The following is a 14077-nucleotide window of genomic DNA, read 5'->3' on the forward strand; positions in this document are numbered from 1 at the left end:
AAAAGATTTCGAATCACCAGACAGCACCCTCTCCGCGGCTGCAGCGCGGAGCGTACCGGAATTTGTAGTTCTGACACACTTACACCCCAGACATTTCCCAGGAAGCCTTGCGCGGGCACGAGCGTCTCCGCCGCCTCTCGTGCTCCTGACGGGCGGGAAGGGCAGGGAGGCTACAGCGGGCCGGGGCTCCAGCAGGGGGTGCGCGCGCCTCGCCACTGCCTTTCCAGCCTAGTAATTCCTACAGTGTGTTGTGAGCTGCCGATGGGGTAAGGTGCTTTGTAAATTAACGTGAAAACGTGATATGAATGTATGGAGTAAATGTTTTATTCAGTAATTGAGCCGTTGAGGGGAGAGAGAAGGGGCCAAAAAAAAATGAGTGAAGTTTAAGACAAAAAAGAAAAAAAAAAGAACTCCCCTGGCTATCCATTGCTTAGGACTCCGCGTTTCACTTCCGAGGGCCCTGGTTCCAGCCCTGATCCGGGAATTAAAAATCCCTGTAGCCGCGCAGCCAAAAAAAAAAAAAAAAAAATTAGTGAAGATAGCCGAGTTTGAGTACGAGATGTCTATGGCCAGATGGAGAGCGAGAGAGGCCGAGGCTGCTACTCCCTCCAGCCAGTTGTTGTCAGTGGAGTTAACGATGTGGGACTAGCATTGCGGTGAATGCCACTTACATTATGCTGAATCAGTTGAAGTGCTTACTAGCTTGCAAACTCAGAACCTGGGGGTTAACTGTGAGATAGCAGCGTGTATGAACCCAGAAAACCTTTCACAGTAGTTTCTATGGTACCAAAATGGATCCCAAACTATTGTATTGATCCAGACTTGCAGCATATCTGGTTGTATCAGCTAAGAGAAACATAAAAGGAAACAGAAGATGGGGAGGGTAGCCAGTCAACAGAGACTGAGAGACCCCTTTGGCAGCCAGAGTTGTCTGTGTCACCAGGCAGAACCTACAGTTCACCCTGCTTCAGCTCCCACCAGACCGTGAACCCACTCATCCTAACTTCCCAGTTGTTGAGTCCAGATCTCATTTCACTCGAAGACTCAGCTGCATTTGCTGCTGTTGATGCATCATTGCTTTGAAGTTTCTTCCATTTCTGTGGAGCTCCTCTCTCCTAGTTTTGCCAAAGCCTCTCCAGTGTGTCGGTCATCTGTGCTGACACCTCTCTGCTTGACCCTTTCCTGTTGGGCCCCTTGGGGTTTCATCCTTTATCCTCACTCTGCCTGAGCAGCTCATCCATGCTTGTGACTTCTACTACTGCCTGTACTGCAGGATGCATGCATGTGCGTGTGTTAAGTAGCTTTAGTCATGTCTGACTCTTTGCGACCCCCTGTACCATAGCCCACCAGGCCCCTCTGCTCATGGGATTCTCCAAGCAAGAATACTGAAGTGGGTTGCCATGCCCTCTTTCAGGGGATCTTCCCAACCCAGGGATTGAACCCGTGTCTCTTCTGCTTTGTCAGGCAGGTTCTTTACCACTAGAGCCACCTGGTAAGCCCCTGTACTGAGCAGTGACTCCCAAATTTTCATCTCTAGCTCCGACACGAACCTTCTCATCAGCCTGGGAACCAGACATTCCCTACAGGCATCTTTAACTCAGCACACCCTGCCAACCACCCAATTCTTCCAGAAGAGTGAGGGGCCCAGGGTTCTGATTCACGCAGAGGTCTTAAGAGCCAAAGTTGGATCTGAGAGGTTGGGACAGACCCCTAGGCAAGTCCCAGGCAAAGTGGCTTTCCAAAGCAAGGAACGATCTAAACAATTAATCCCTGGGATGAGTTAGAGAGCAAGAGTCAATCCCACAGTGAAGAGTCTGCATCAGAGTGCAGGTGAGATCAAAGTCAGCAAGTGAAATCAAAGTCACCTGCTTGCCACAACTAGAGAAAGTCTGTATGCAGCAACAAAGAGCCTTGCAGCCAAAGATAAAAAATTTTTTTAAAAGCTGTGGTACCAGTGTGACCATGGTGAGGCGGGGAGAAGCCTTTTCTGGAACATGGTGGCCTGGATAACAGGAGACACAGATACCCTGATCCGGTACCTCTCTTCCTCCACCCATATCCTTCCATAGATGGAATGGGTTTCACCTGATGGAAAGCTTGAACCTCTTCAAGCATATTCCACAAGTAAGAAGTGGTTTCCTATATCTGTTCCCCTGGCCTGAACCTTTGCCTGTACTCTAGGGACTTCATCTGGCCACGGCCTCATGCGAGTCCAGTCGCTCTCACATTACAGGTTGTCTGTTCTGGCCATGGGGATACCGGGTTGAGGCAGCATCTCAGTGGGTCAGAGAGAACAGGAGACACTTCATGATAAATGAGATTCACAGAGAAGTCATAACACTCTGAATTGGTGACCCATCACTTGGACTGATGGGTAGTGGCACAGATGGGGAGGTGCCACACTGGAGGAGGGCCTGATCCTCTCTTGCCCTGGGTGTCTGGGAGAGCGTGGCTGGCCTGTAGTTGCCCCAGCATGTCAGGAGCCCAGGAGTAAAAGAAATAGCACAAGTGGGATGGAATGAAGAGGTCCGAGCTGAGAAGCGTGGTGTGTCCTGTGTGAATTTGAGTTGTATGTGAATTTGGTAACAGCAATTAGTCTGAATAGTCCCGTTGCTGGTAGGAAGTCTGACCACATAGGTAACTGAGTAGCCAACTGAGTCACCTTGGATGGTGGGTACTGGATGAGTGACTTTGTATTTAAAGGGCTCTGATTCATGTCTTTCAAATTCAGAGGACAGCTCGGAGCCAAGGATGGAAATAGGGCAGCTGAGAAACTCATGGAAGAAGGTACTAACAAGAAGCGGCTGGAGCTTGACTGGAGCAGATGCTCAGGAACCCCAAGAAGGTGACAGTATCCACCAGCATCCCCAGGATGGCTTCGTCTTCATGTGAGGAGTGTAGGTCAGAAAAGAAATCCAAGGATATTTGAGAATCAAGACTTTGTATGATCCTGGACTTCCTTGATGGTGCAGTGGATAAGAATCTGCCTGCCATGGGTTTGATCCCTGGTCCAGGAAGATTCCACATCCTGAAGAGCAACTAAGCCCATGTGCCACAACTGCTGAAGCCTGTGAGCCTAGAGCCTGTGCTCCACAACAAGAGAAGGCTCTGCAGGAAGTCTGAGCACCACAATTAGAGAGCAGCCCCCACTCACCACCACTAGAGAAAGCCTGCTTGCAGCAACAAAGACCCAGTGCAACAAAACATAAATAATAAAATAATAAATACATTTTAAAAAAAGACTTGGTACAGTTCTGGCACCACCTGTCACACCTGATCACATAAGGCAGTGAGCTTTAAGAGAGGGCCACCTGAAGCCTGGCACACCTGTTTGGCTAGAGATTCTGGTTAGGAAGGAATGATGGTGAGACACTGCACCTGAGCAGAGGCTTCCTCTACCTGGGTGTACTGCCATATTGCTTCACTCTCTCTCGGCACAAAACCATCGGTGATCCCTTTATGCACTTGCCACCCTCCCCGAAGCCAAAGTTTTCCATGTCCTGATATTACTTTCAGAGATGAATGAGAAAGCCTGGAGTGCTCTGGGTTCAAGAAGGAACTTTCCTAAGAGGGGCACAGTAGGCATGCAGCTTTGTTGGGGCCTGGGTCCAGGCAGGGCAGGTATTATTTTTGGTTGTAAATAACTTCTTTAGCCACAGCTCAGTCACTTGTGAGCTCTGTTGATCTGCAAGGAACATCAGCAGGTAGGCCTCTGAGCTGACTAAAGAATAAGAACCTGTCATTGAATGCATTGCTTGGGCGTCAGTGCCCTGTATGGACGAGAAGAAGCTGTAGGATTGAAAGCTGGACCGGGACTCAGGTTGCTGAGGCCGGCCTGGGTTTTAGAGGGAAACTTCCATCCCTCCATCCAAGAGAAGAGACTTTGGCCCCAGATGGGCTTTGTGAGCAGTCAGGAGGCAGCACCAGTGTGAGGTTGGCAGGAAGTGCTTTGGACTGTAAACTGGGAGCGAAAGGACAGAAGCCTCTCGCCCCAGTAGGAGACCTCAGAAAGCAAAGATCAAAATAAATAATAAACACACTAAACCTCAAAAAAGAAAGAGCAAAGATCAGCCTGAACCCATCAGGGGAGTAGTTAGCCAGAGCGGAGGCGGGGGTGGGGGGTGGACATCAGATTTCCAAATCAGGCTCCCCAGGGTCAAGGAAGCAGATCTGAAAGGCAGAAGAGAGGGTTCATCTAAGGGGGTGTGGCTTTTATCGTGCACCCACAGGCAGATCCTGTTATAGGGCTACAGGTTTCAGGTGGACCTGAGTTAGAACTTATTTTCGTCCTCAAACCTGCTCATCTTGAGCTTCCCACCCGGGGTGAATGGGCTTCCATGTGCTCCATTAGTCTTAGGTTCCATTCCTCCTGCATCTCCTATACACCTTTTAAATGTTTTTTAAACCCATCCTTCCTTTTTAGACTCAATGCTCTGATTTAGCCTCTAGTCAATTTTCTTTTTTTTTGTAAATAATTAGTAAATTTTTGGATGCACTGGATCTTCATTGCTGTGTGTAAGCTTCCTCTAGTTGCTGTAAACAGGGGCTACTTTCTAGCTTCGGTGTCCAGGCTTCTCATTGCAGTGGCTTCTCTTGTTGTAGAACATGGGCTCTAGGTGTTCAGGCTTCAGTTATTGTGACACACAGGCTTAGTTGCTCTGAGGCCTGTGGGATCTTCCCTAAGCAGGGATTGAACTCAAGTCCCCAGCATTGCAAGGCAGATTCTTTAACCCCTGGAGCACCAGGGAAGCCCTCTAGTCAATTCTCACTTAATAATTGACTTAATTGTTGGGCATGCCTCCTCCCTTGGTCTTATCCAAACCATCCACAGGATGGTCTTTCAGCACCAAAGTGTAATCATATGTCCTGCTCAGAATTTTTCTCTGTGTCAGGGTAAAGTCTAAATTCGATGTGTTGCTTCTACAACTTATATATATATATATATATGTATATATATATATATGTATATATATATATATATATATATATATATATATATATATGTATATATATATGTATATATATATATATGTATATATATGCATATGTATATAGTAGGAATTCCCTGATAGCTTAGTTGGTAAAGAACCTGCCTGCAGTGCAGGAGACCTGGGTTCGATCCCTGGGTCGGGAAGATGCCCTGGAGAAGGAAATGGCAACCCACTCCATTGTTCTTACCTGGAGAATCCTATGGACAGAGAAACCTGGCAGGCTACAGTCCATGGGGTCACAAGAGTTGGACACAACTTAGAGACTAAACAGCCACCATATATTTAAATTTTATTTCTAATTGGATAATTACTTCACAATATATGATGGTTTCTGCCACACATCAGCATGAATCAGCCATAGGTATACATATGTCACCTCCCTCTTGAACCTCCCTTCCACCTCTCTCCCTATCCCACCCCTCTAGGTTGTCATAGAGCACCCACCAGCTTTGGGTTCCCTGTGACATACAACAAATTCCCGCTGGCTATCTGTTTTACACATGGTAACATATATGTTTCAATGCTACTGTCTCAAATCATCCCACCTTCTTCCTCCCCAACTGTCCAAAAGTCTGTTCTCTATGTCAGCATCTCTATTGCTGACCTTAGATAGGTTCATCAATACCATCTTTCGAGATATTACATATATGCATTAATAAATGATATTTGTCTTTCTCTTTCTGACTTACTTCACTCTATAATAGGCTCTAGGTTCATCCACCTCATTAGAACCAACTCAGAAAGCTGTAGAAATACAGTGAGTAATATCTGTGGTACAGATTGTGTATCTAGACCACAACTTCTTTATCCTTTCATCTGTCGATGGACATCTAGGTTGCTTCCATGTCCTAGCTATTGTACGTAGTGCTGCAGTGAACAATGGGATACGTGTGTCTTTTTCAATTATGGTTTCCTCAGGGTAAATGCCCAGTAGTGGAATTGCTGGGTCATATGGTAGTTTTACTCCTAGTTTTTTAGGAAATCGCCATACTGTTCTCCATTTTTAAGAAAAAATACTTATTTAGGCTGCACTGGGTCTTAGTTGTGACATACAGGATCTTCAATCCTCACTGTGGCACATGGGATCCTTTTTAGTTGGGTCAATGCAGGATCTTTTAATTGCATTATGTGGAATCTTTAGTTGTGGCATGTGGGATCTATTCCTTCAACCAGGGATCGAACCCAGTCCCCTTGTATTGGGAGTGCAGCGTCTTAGCCACGAGACCACTAAGGAAGTCCCAGAAAATGTTTATGATTATTTCTTAATTCTTTATACCTTTGACTTACAGTATAGCCGTGGTGACAACAGAAATATCCTGTACTGTCTCCAGTGCCAAATCCGACTCCAGCCTGATTCTGAAGGGTGGTCTTAATATTCTGGAGCAGACTTCTTCCACAGCATAATTGTTTGGAGTTTTTATTGATTCACCCAGACTCAACTATCAGACTTGCTTACTATCTCTTCTGCTGTTGCTTTGGCTTTGCTTATGAAAAACTGAATTGGAAATTTGGCCTATAGCCTGGCAGTCTGGTGGATGGTTAGAGCCTACTCCAGAATACTTGTGCAATGAATCACACAGACTGCTATATCTGCAGTAGGGTCACATTGATAACAAGTTGTAATCCCGAGATGTGCTCTGAGAAGTGTTGGAGGCAAATATAAATATGCATAATGTGTTTGTAGCACTTTGCATTTCTGACTCAGACAAGAATTACAAGGCTTGAAAAACAAGAGACCAGACTCCTGCTTTGCTGAGGGATAAAATGAAATCTAGAAAGAACTGTGATGGTGAATTCCTAAAATTACATATCAAGTGGGTACCAGAAAGAGAAGAAACACACTGCTGTTGTAACTGGGGAGGACAGCACCCCTCTTTCCCTTCCCTCATCTTTTTTTTTTTTTAATATTTATTTGGCTGCACTGGATCTGTTTCAGCACATAGCATTGTTGATCTTCATTGTGGCATGCAGGATCTTTTTTAGTTGTGGCACATGGAATCTAGTTCCCAGACCAGGAATGGAAGCATGGAGTATTACCAGAGCATTGGAAGCATGGAGTGTTATCCACTGGGCCACCAGGGAAGCCCCTCCCTTCCCTCATCCTGATCTTTGTCAAACCTTGCCTCCATATTTTGCTTCTTTCACCTCTCTGTCAAACAATTTCCCTTATCAGTACATCTGTCACCAAAGACCAGCTCTTAAAAAAGGAAAAGATAAAGGAGATGCCAAAAACTGTACTACAGAATTAATTAACAGGTAAAATCTTTTTACAGGGAACTTCCAATTAAATGGAATACATTTTTTAGGGAATTCCCTGCTGGTTCAGTGGTTGACTCCAGGCTTTTCTGCCGAGGGCCCAGGTTTAATCCCTGGTCAGGGAATTAAGATTCTGCAAGCCTGGCAGTATGCTGCGCCGTGCCCCCACCAAAAGGAATACTTTGTTTGAATCAGTTTTTACTCAAATTTTGTTGACTCAATTATTTCTTGAAGTAAGTAGACTTGGAAAACTTTTATAATCAAAGTGTTCACTGTGTGCTAATAGCTTTGTTTTAATGGCATCTGAATTTGTGTGTGTGTGAAACACTTTGTCTCTTTTATTCTGAGATGTCTTGATATTCTTTAAATATTCCTTTCTCCACTTGTAGCATCTTAACCTCGAATAGGTTCTTATTTGAAAATTCAAAATATACTTTCTTTCTGGACTAGAATAATACCTTCCAGATTTTTCTCACATTTATTCCAAAGTTCTTCAATTTCCTTCCCTAAGCAACCTGTTACTATTTTTTAAATGTCCTTCCAGATATATTTCATCCATATATAAACTTTACATTTTTGTATATATGTATTTTTTTTCTCCACTTAAAAATTTACAAGTGGTTGCTTAGTATTTTCTACGTATTCTGCACCTTACTTTCTATTGTGCTACATCTTAGAGAGATGTCATACCAGTGTATGTGATGGTGAATTTTGTGTGTCAGCTTGATTAGGCTGGAGCATGCCCAGGTGTTTGGAGGCAGTATATTTCTCATTTGGGTTTCCTTTTCTGGCCCGTTTTTAAAAACTTTTTACTTTGTATTGGGGTATAGCCATTTAACACAGGGCTTCCCTGATGGCTCAGAGGTAAAGAGTCTGCCTGCAGTGCAGGAGACTCAGGGGACACTGATTCGATTCCTGGCTCAGTAAGATCCCCTGGAGGAGGGCATGGCAACCCACTCCAATATTCTTGCCTGGAGAATCCCATGGACGTGGAGCCTGGTGGGCTACAGGGGTCGCAAAGAGTCAAACATGCCTGAAGTGACTGAGCAGCACGCATAGCTGTTTAACAATGCTGTGATGGTTTCAGGTGAACAGTGAAGGGACTCAGCCATACATACATGCATGTATCTGGTCTCCACGAGACTCCCCTCCCATCCAGGCTGCCACACAGCATTGGGCAGTCTGGCCCATTGTTAAAACATATGTATTTATTTGGCTGTGTTGGGTCTTAGTTGTGGCACTCAGGATCTTTGTTGCATTATGCAGATCTTTTTCAGGGGGGCTCTGGCGCAGCAGTTGCAATGCGTAGGCTCTGGACCACGTGGTCCTAGTAGTTGCAGCTTACCAATTTAGTTGCTCCATGGCATGTGGGATCTTAGTTCCCCAACCAGGCATCGAACCTATGTCCCCTGCATTGCAAGGCAGATTCTTAACCGCTGGACCACCAGGGAAGTCCCTGGCCCATTTATTGAGTGACCACAAAAGTTTCTGGTTTTGAGTGGAGTCCAGAAAAAGGGATGACTCTGCAGAAGGTCCAGGCTGCTGTAGAAGCTACCCTGTCTCCCGTGACCCTGAGAAGCTGTAGAAGCTACCCTGTCATATGACCCATGAGATCCAGTGGTGCTTGAGATAGGTCAGTGGCAGATAGGGATGCTGTTTGGAGCCTTTGGCAGCCATTACAGGTGAGGCAAAGAAGAGTAGTTATTCACATTCTCTGTGGATAGCTACTCTCCTTTGGAGAAACAACACATGGCCTGCCACTGGGTCTTCATATAGGCTGAATGCTTGGGCCATGAAATTACCATGCTCCCTGAGCTGTCCATCATGAACTTGGTGTTATCTGACCCACCAACCCATAAAATCAGATGTGGACAGGAACACTTCATCATCAGGTTGAGGTGGAATATATGTGATTGGGCCTAAGCAGGCCCTGAAGGCATAGGCAAGTTACGTGCTCACCAAATTCTCTGGTCTTACCATGCTCCTCACCACTCTGAAACACCTGGTTTGATGGAACGATAGAATGGCCTTTGGAAGATTCAGTTACAGCACAGTTAGGTGATAGTACCTTGCAGGGCCAGGGTGAGATTCTCCAGAATACTGTGTGTTCTCTGAATTAGCATCTAGTGTATGGTATATAGACTTTATATTATAGTATTTAAATATTGTTACTTTACATCATCATGTTTAAGTCACGGGCCATCAAGGTGAGTAAACATCCTCAAGGAATCACTATCTCCTATGGGGAAGGAATGAGTGCAGTTTTGGTTGCTTACAGTCAAAGCTCAGTTCTTCATAATCCATATACTTGTATCATATTTGGTGGGATCATGATCTTGGTATTATCTTTATTTAGAGAGAAAGTATAGTTTAAGGAGATGCATATGGGTGCCAAGTTGCTAAGGGGTAGGCTTGTGATACTTAATTTTATGTGTCAAATTGACTGGGGTATGGATATTTGGTTAAACACTATTATAGGTATGTCTGTGGGTGTTTCTGGATGAGATTAACACATGAAATAGTAGACTCAGTAAAGCAAATTGCCCTCTCCAATGTGGGTGGGCCTCATCCAATCAGTTGAAGGCCTGGATAGAACAAAATGTAAGGGAGAATTCACTCTCTCTACTTGCCTTTGAACTAGGACATAGGTCTCCTGCTGCCTTTGGGACTCAATAGGGAGTAGAACTTATACCATCAGTTCTTGGCCCTCTGGCTGGCTGACTGCTGATTTTGAGACTTCTCAGCCTCCGTGATCATGTGAACCAATTTCTTATAGCAAATCTCTGTGTTGGTTCTCTTTCTCTAGAGAACACAGACTGATACAGTGTATACAGAAATCTTAATTCTTTTCAGTGACTAGATTGTATTCCAAATGATGAATGTGCCATCTTTTAATCCTCCTCATTGATACATAATTAGGCTCTTTCCAGTTTTCCAGTCTTTTTCTAATTTCACCAATGTATTAATAACTATCTGTACATATACATCTTTTTTTTCCCTTTTCTTTTTTTTTTTGACCTGGCCCATATGGCATATGAGATCTTAATTCTCTGACTAGGGATCAAACCTGTGTCCCTGTAGTGGAGATACAGATTCTTTTTTTTTTTTTTTAGGTGCAGATTCTTCATCACTGGACTGCCAGAGATGTCCCAACACATATATTTTTGTGCACATATGCTTCTAGTCCTGAAGACCAAGGAATGTGATCATGAATCTTTGTGTGTGTGTGTGATCATGAATCTTACAGGTTACAAATATGTATTTGTCCAGTGCATGTTTTGTCTGGTATCACATGCCTTAGAATGCAATTTCTCAAAAGGAAAACTCTGTAATGTGTATGTGCCATAAATGTCAGGCATGTTGTGGTTCCTTAACACATATTTTAAAACAATAATAGTTTGCAGAATAGCCAGTAAATTCATATGACATAATTAGCTAAATACCAGTAGGGGTATTTTCTTTAAGTGGGTCTCTTGAACCGCAGATTCAGAGAGCGTGCTTTCCATAACCCGAAGGATGTTGGCTGTTCTTTACAGGAAGCCCAGAGAGTCTCTTCAGGCTTCTTCTTATAACAAACACCTACTTGAACTATGATTTTGGAATCATTTCCATTGCAAATCCCCTCTTTCCACACCCCTTTAAAAGGCAGCTGCAATATTTGGCATGTAACCAGGGCCTGCTGCACCAACAATTCTCTAAATTTTATTTATATTTCATGCGCAGTATGTTCAAACTCTCACTTTCCCAGGTGCCAGATGCTGGTTTGGACACACTCCAGTGGAAAGTGCTTTCCTATAAAATAATAAAAGGAAAATGCTGAACAAACCACCTCTTTATACAGACTTGTACCTAGTATACCAGAGTTAAGTACTGTAATAATGACTTCACTATTTCCCCCAATTTGCAATCCCCCGAATTCCCTCCTCACCTCCCTCCACAACAAATACTTTGTCTCTAGGCATCAGTAAGATGCTTATGGTCCTCTTACATTTCTTCAGCGTTCACTTAAAAGCATCAGGGTATAGGAGTCTGTCTTACATGATTTGGATCGCACCTGATGCAACTCACCCACGGGCATTTCAACTATACGATTTGGATGAGAAAAAACATTTTAACCCACTTCCAGAATTTTGAAAAGATATCTAACAAATTAATGTCTGCTATGTTAATGGCTTTTATATGTTTTCACTAAAAAGTGATGCTTTCCATGTGTTGGTAATAATACTGTCTCTTCAGTCACACAGAATTTTGCCAAGACACTCAGAATGAACTCAGAATTCACCATTGTCATAGGGTTCTTGCCTGCCTAAAGGCAATCCTCAATCCGAAGAGCCTACTTATGAAATGAGCAGCAGTGTTAGGTGGATACTGAGAAAGTGGCTATCATTCAAGAGATTGTCAGTCCACCCGTGGTGTCCACCTCCACCTGTTTCACCAGTTTCTGTGGTAACATTTCACTGAGCTGAGAACCAGTACAATTCCTTGTTCTATCCCAGAAACACTGGGAACCTTAGGCACGAAAATTTATGTTTGTGCCAAAAAGCTTGTGATTATATTATGAGGTTTAAATGAACTCTTGTAAAGTGGGTTATGGGGTGTGTGTGTGTATGGGTGTGTGTGTGTGTGTGTGTGTGTGTGTGTGTGTGTGTGTGTGTGTAAAGCAGCTATAAAATACAATATTCTGCATGGTTGCTGGTATCCCTTTGTCTTGTCTTGCTCTTTCCACTAGATGGCGGTGGAAGCCCAAGAAATAACTTGCAAAGGCCTGGTGGAGGGCGGTAAGAGGGGTGTTCTTTCCTTTAACTGGGTTGTTGGTAGCTGAGCTGGCACGTTCTTGTTCCTCTGTTGCGAGTGGGCATGGTATAATTTTTCTTTTTTCGTGTATGTGTTGGGGGGAGGCCGGAAGGGTTGCCACAGACCACCTGTTTAATCCAGGTTCAATTTAAGCATAGGGCAGCATCTCGCCAGCTGGCAAAAAAAAAAAAAAAAATCCATAGAATTTCTCTCAACTATTAACAGACTTGGGTAGAAGCTAGGGAACCGTTTCCGGAGAGCAGCCAGCATCGATTTAGAGATGCTGCGGCATCTGTTGCCTATATTTGTGGAGATGGAAGAGAGCCACTCGCTGGTGAGGTATGACCGCGGCGACCTGGGGACTGAAATCCACACTGCGACCTGCGATCAACCCACAAGTACTTATGGATTCCCTCCCATATGCCCATCACTGTATCAGAAGCTACATGAGAAACATAAGAGGTGGCGTCCTCCCGGCCTCTTGTGGTGGAGAACACAAAACATACAGAGAGATCAGCAAGACCTCGCCGGACTGTTATCATTGTGTGAAGACGGTTAAGTCCTACAAGTATTATGAGATCAGTGGGGGTACAAAGGGCCAACGGGATAGGCTGTGGGTAGGGAGAGTGCAGGGAAGAACAAGGAGGGATAAGAGAACTCGGGTGGGAATCTTTGGAGAATTCGGGAGCGAAGAGGAAATGGGAGGTAGGGGCGAGGCCAAGCCCGGCTCTGCGCGGACTGCAGCTTCGGAAAGGGTGGCTCAGCGACCCCTTCTGCTTTCTTCACTTAGGTCCAAGGCATTTCCAACAGACCGGAGAGTCTCAGGTCATCCTTCTTGCCAGGACTATCTCCGGAGCACTTTGGCCACGCGGCGGGAGCTCGCGCTGCCGGCCGCAGCCAGAGCTCGGGGGGCAAGCTCGGCTACAAAGGGGGCGTGGCATGGTGAATAGGCGTGGAGTGGGCGTGGTGTGTGGGCGTGGCTCTCCTCCCGCCTGTGCCCGCCGACGCCGCCGCAGCTGCCGCCTCCGCCCGCCGCGCGGACCGAGGGAGCGGGGTCGCCGCCGCCTGCCCGCCCGGGTGCCCGCGAGCCCGGGCTGCGGTGGGCCAGGATGTCGGGCTTCCTGGAGGAGCTGCTGGGCGAGAAGCTAGTGACTGGCGGCGGCGAGGAGGTGGACGTGCACTCGCTGGCCTCCCGCGGCATCTCGCTGCTCGGGCTCTACTTCGGCTGCAGCCTGAGCGCCCCCTGCGCGCAGCTCAGCGCCAGCCTGACCGCCTTCTACGGCCGCCTGCGGGGGGACGCGGCGGCCGGGCCCGGGCCGGGGCCGGGGGCCGGGGCTGCGGCGGAGCCCGAGCCGCGGCGCCGCCTGGAGATTGTCTTCGTGTCCTCGGATCAGGACCAGCGGCAGTGGCAGGACTTCGTGCGGGACATGCCGTGGCTGGCGCTACCCTACAAGGAGAAGCACAGGAAGGTGAGCGGCGCCGGCCTCGTAAAGCGTTCCCGGGAGCCGGTCCTCGCGGCCCCCGGCGTCCCCGCTGCCCTCTCCTGTAATGCACGGGCTTCCCCTCCTGCTCCTCAGCGTCCCCTGCCTCTGACCGTCCCCCGTCCCGGGAACCCGCCGGCTCGGAACCCGCGGCAACTCGGTGTCGGTGCCAGGCCGCGCCCGCTGGGAAGTTTGAAACCCCTCAGCCCCCGGGACCCTGACTCACGTCCTGGGGAGTCGAGGGCCGGGTACCCGCATGTTGGGAGCCTCCCGTAGCGGGTGGCTGCGATCGGGGGGGTCCCGAATCGGTGACCCTCAGCCCCGGGCAGAGGCGCGGGGAGGGGGCCCCTTCTTTCCCTCAGCCATCGACTCCCCGCGGCTACCTGTGGTGGGGGGGAGGGCGCCGGCCCCCTACCCATAATGCCCGAACCAGGAAGTTTCCTCTCTCTCCGAGAGAAATCTGCTTTCCTGAGGCTACCTCCTGCTGTGGCCGAGGGCGGGTCCCCCGGCGCCCTGGGGTGGGGGTGTCGGCCGCTGACCGTGGCTTTGGGCGAG

The 14077-nt window shown here is 47.0% G+C and overlaps 1 protein-coding gene and 1 long non-coding RNA gene across 2 annotated transcripts in view; both read left to right on the top strand.

The window, feature by feature from the left end:
- The first annotated feature begins 68 nt into the window (after nt 1–68).
- Nucleotides 69–3240, top strand: LOC139039034 (uncharacterized). Its single transcript, XR_011492164.1, has 2 exons — nt 69–266; nt 2732–3240. It is a non-coding gene; the product is annotated as an uncharacterized lncRNA (long non-coding RNA).
- A 7120-nt stretch (nt 3241–10360) lies between these two features.
- The window catches only part of NXN (nucleoredoxin), a 161818-nt gene continuing 158101 nt past the window's right edge, over nt 10361–14077 (top strand). The window contains exons 1-2 of the mRNA XM_020915443.2: nt 10361–12025; nt 12832–13510. Of these exons, the coding sequence (XP_020771102.1) occupies nt 13151–13510 (360 nt within the window). The 5' untranslated portion in view covers nt 10361–12025; nt 12832–13150. The remainder of the gene's footprint in view (nt 12026–12831; nt 13511–14077) is intronic.

The sequence above is a fragment of the Odocoileus virginianus genome, chromosome 17 (genome assembly GCF_023699985.2).
Source record: "Odocoileus virginianus isolate 20LAN1187 ecotype Illinois chromosome 17, Ovbor_1.2, whole genome shotgun sequence".
In the NCBI taxonomy this organism is placed as follows: Eukaryota; Metazoa; Chordata; class Mammalia; order Artiodactyla; family Cervidae; genus Odocoileus; species Odocoileus virginianus.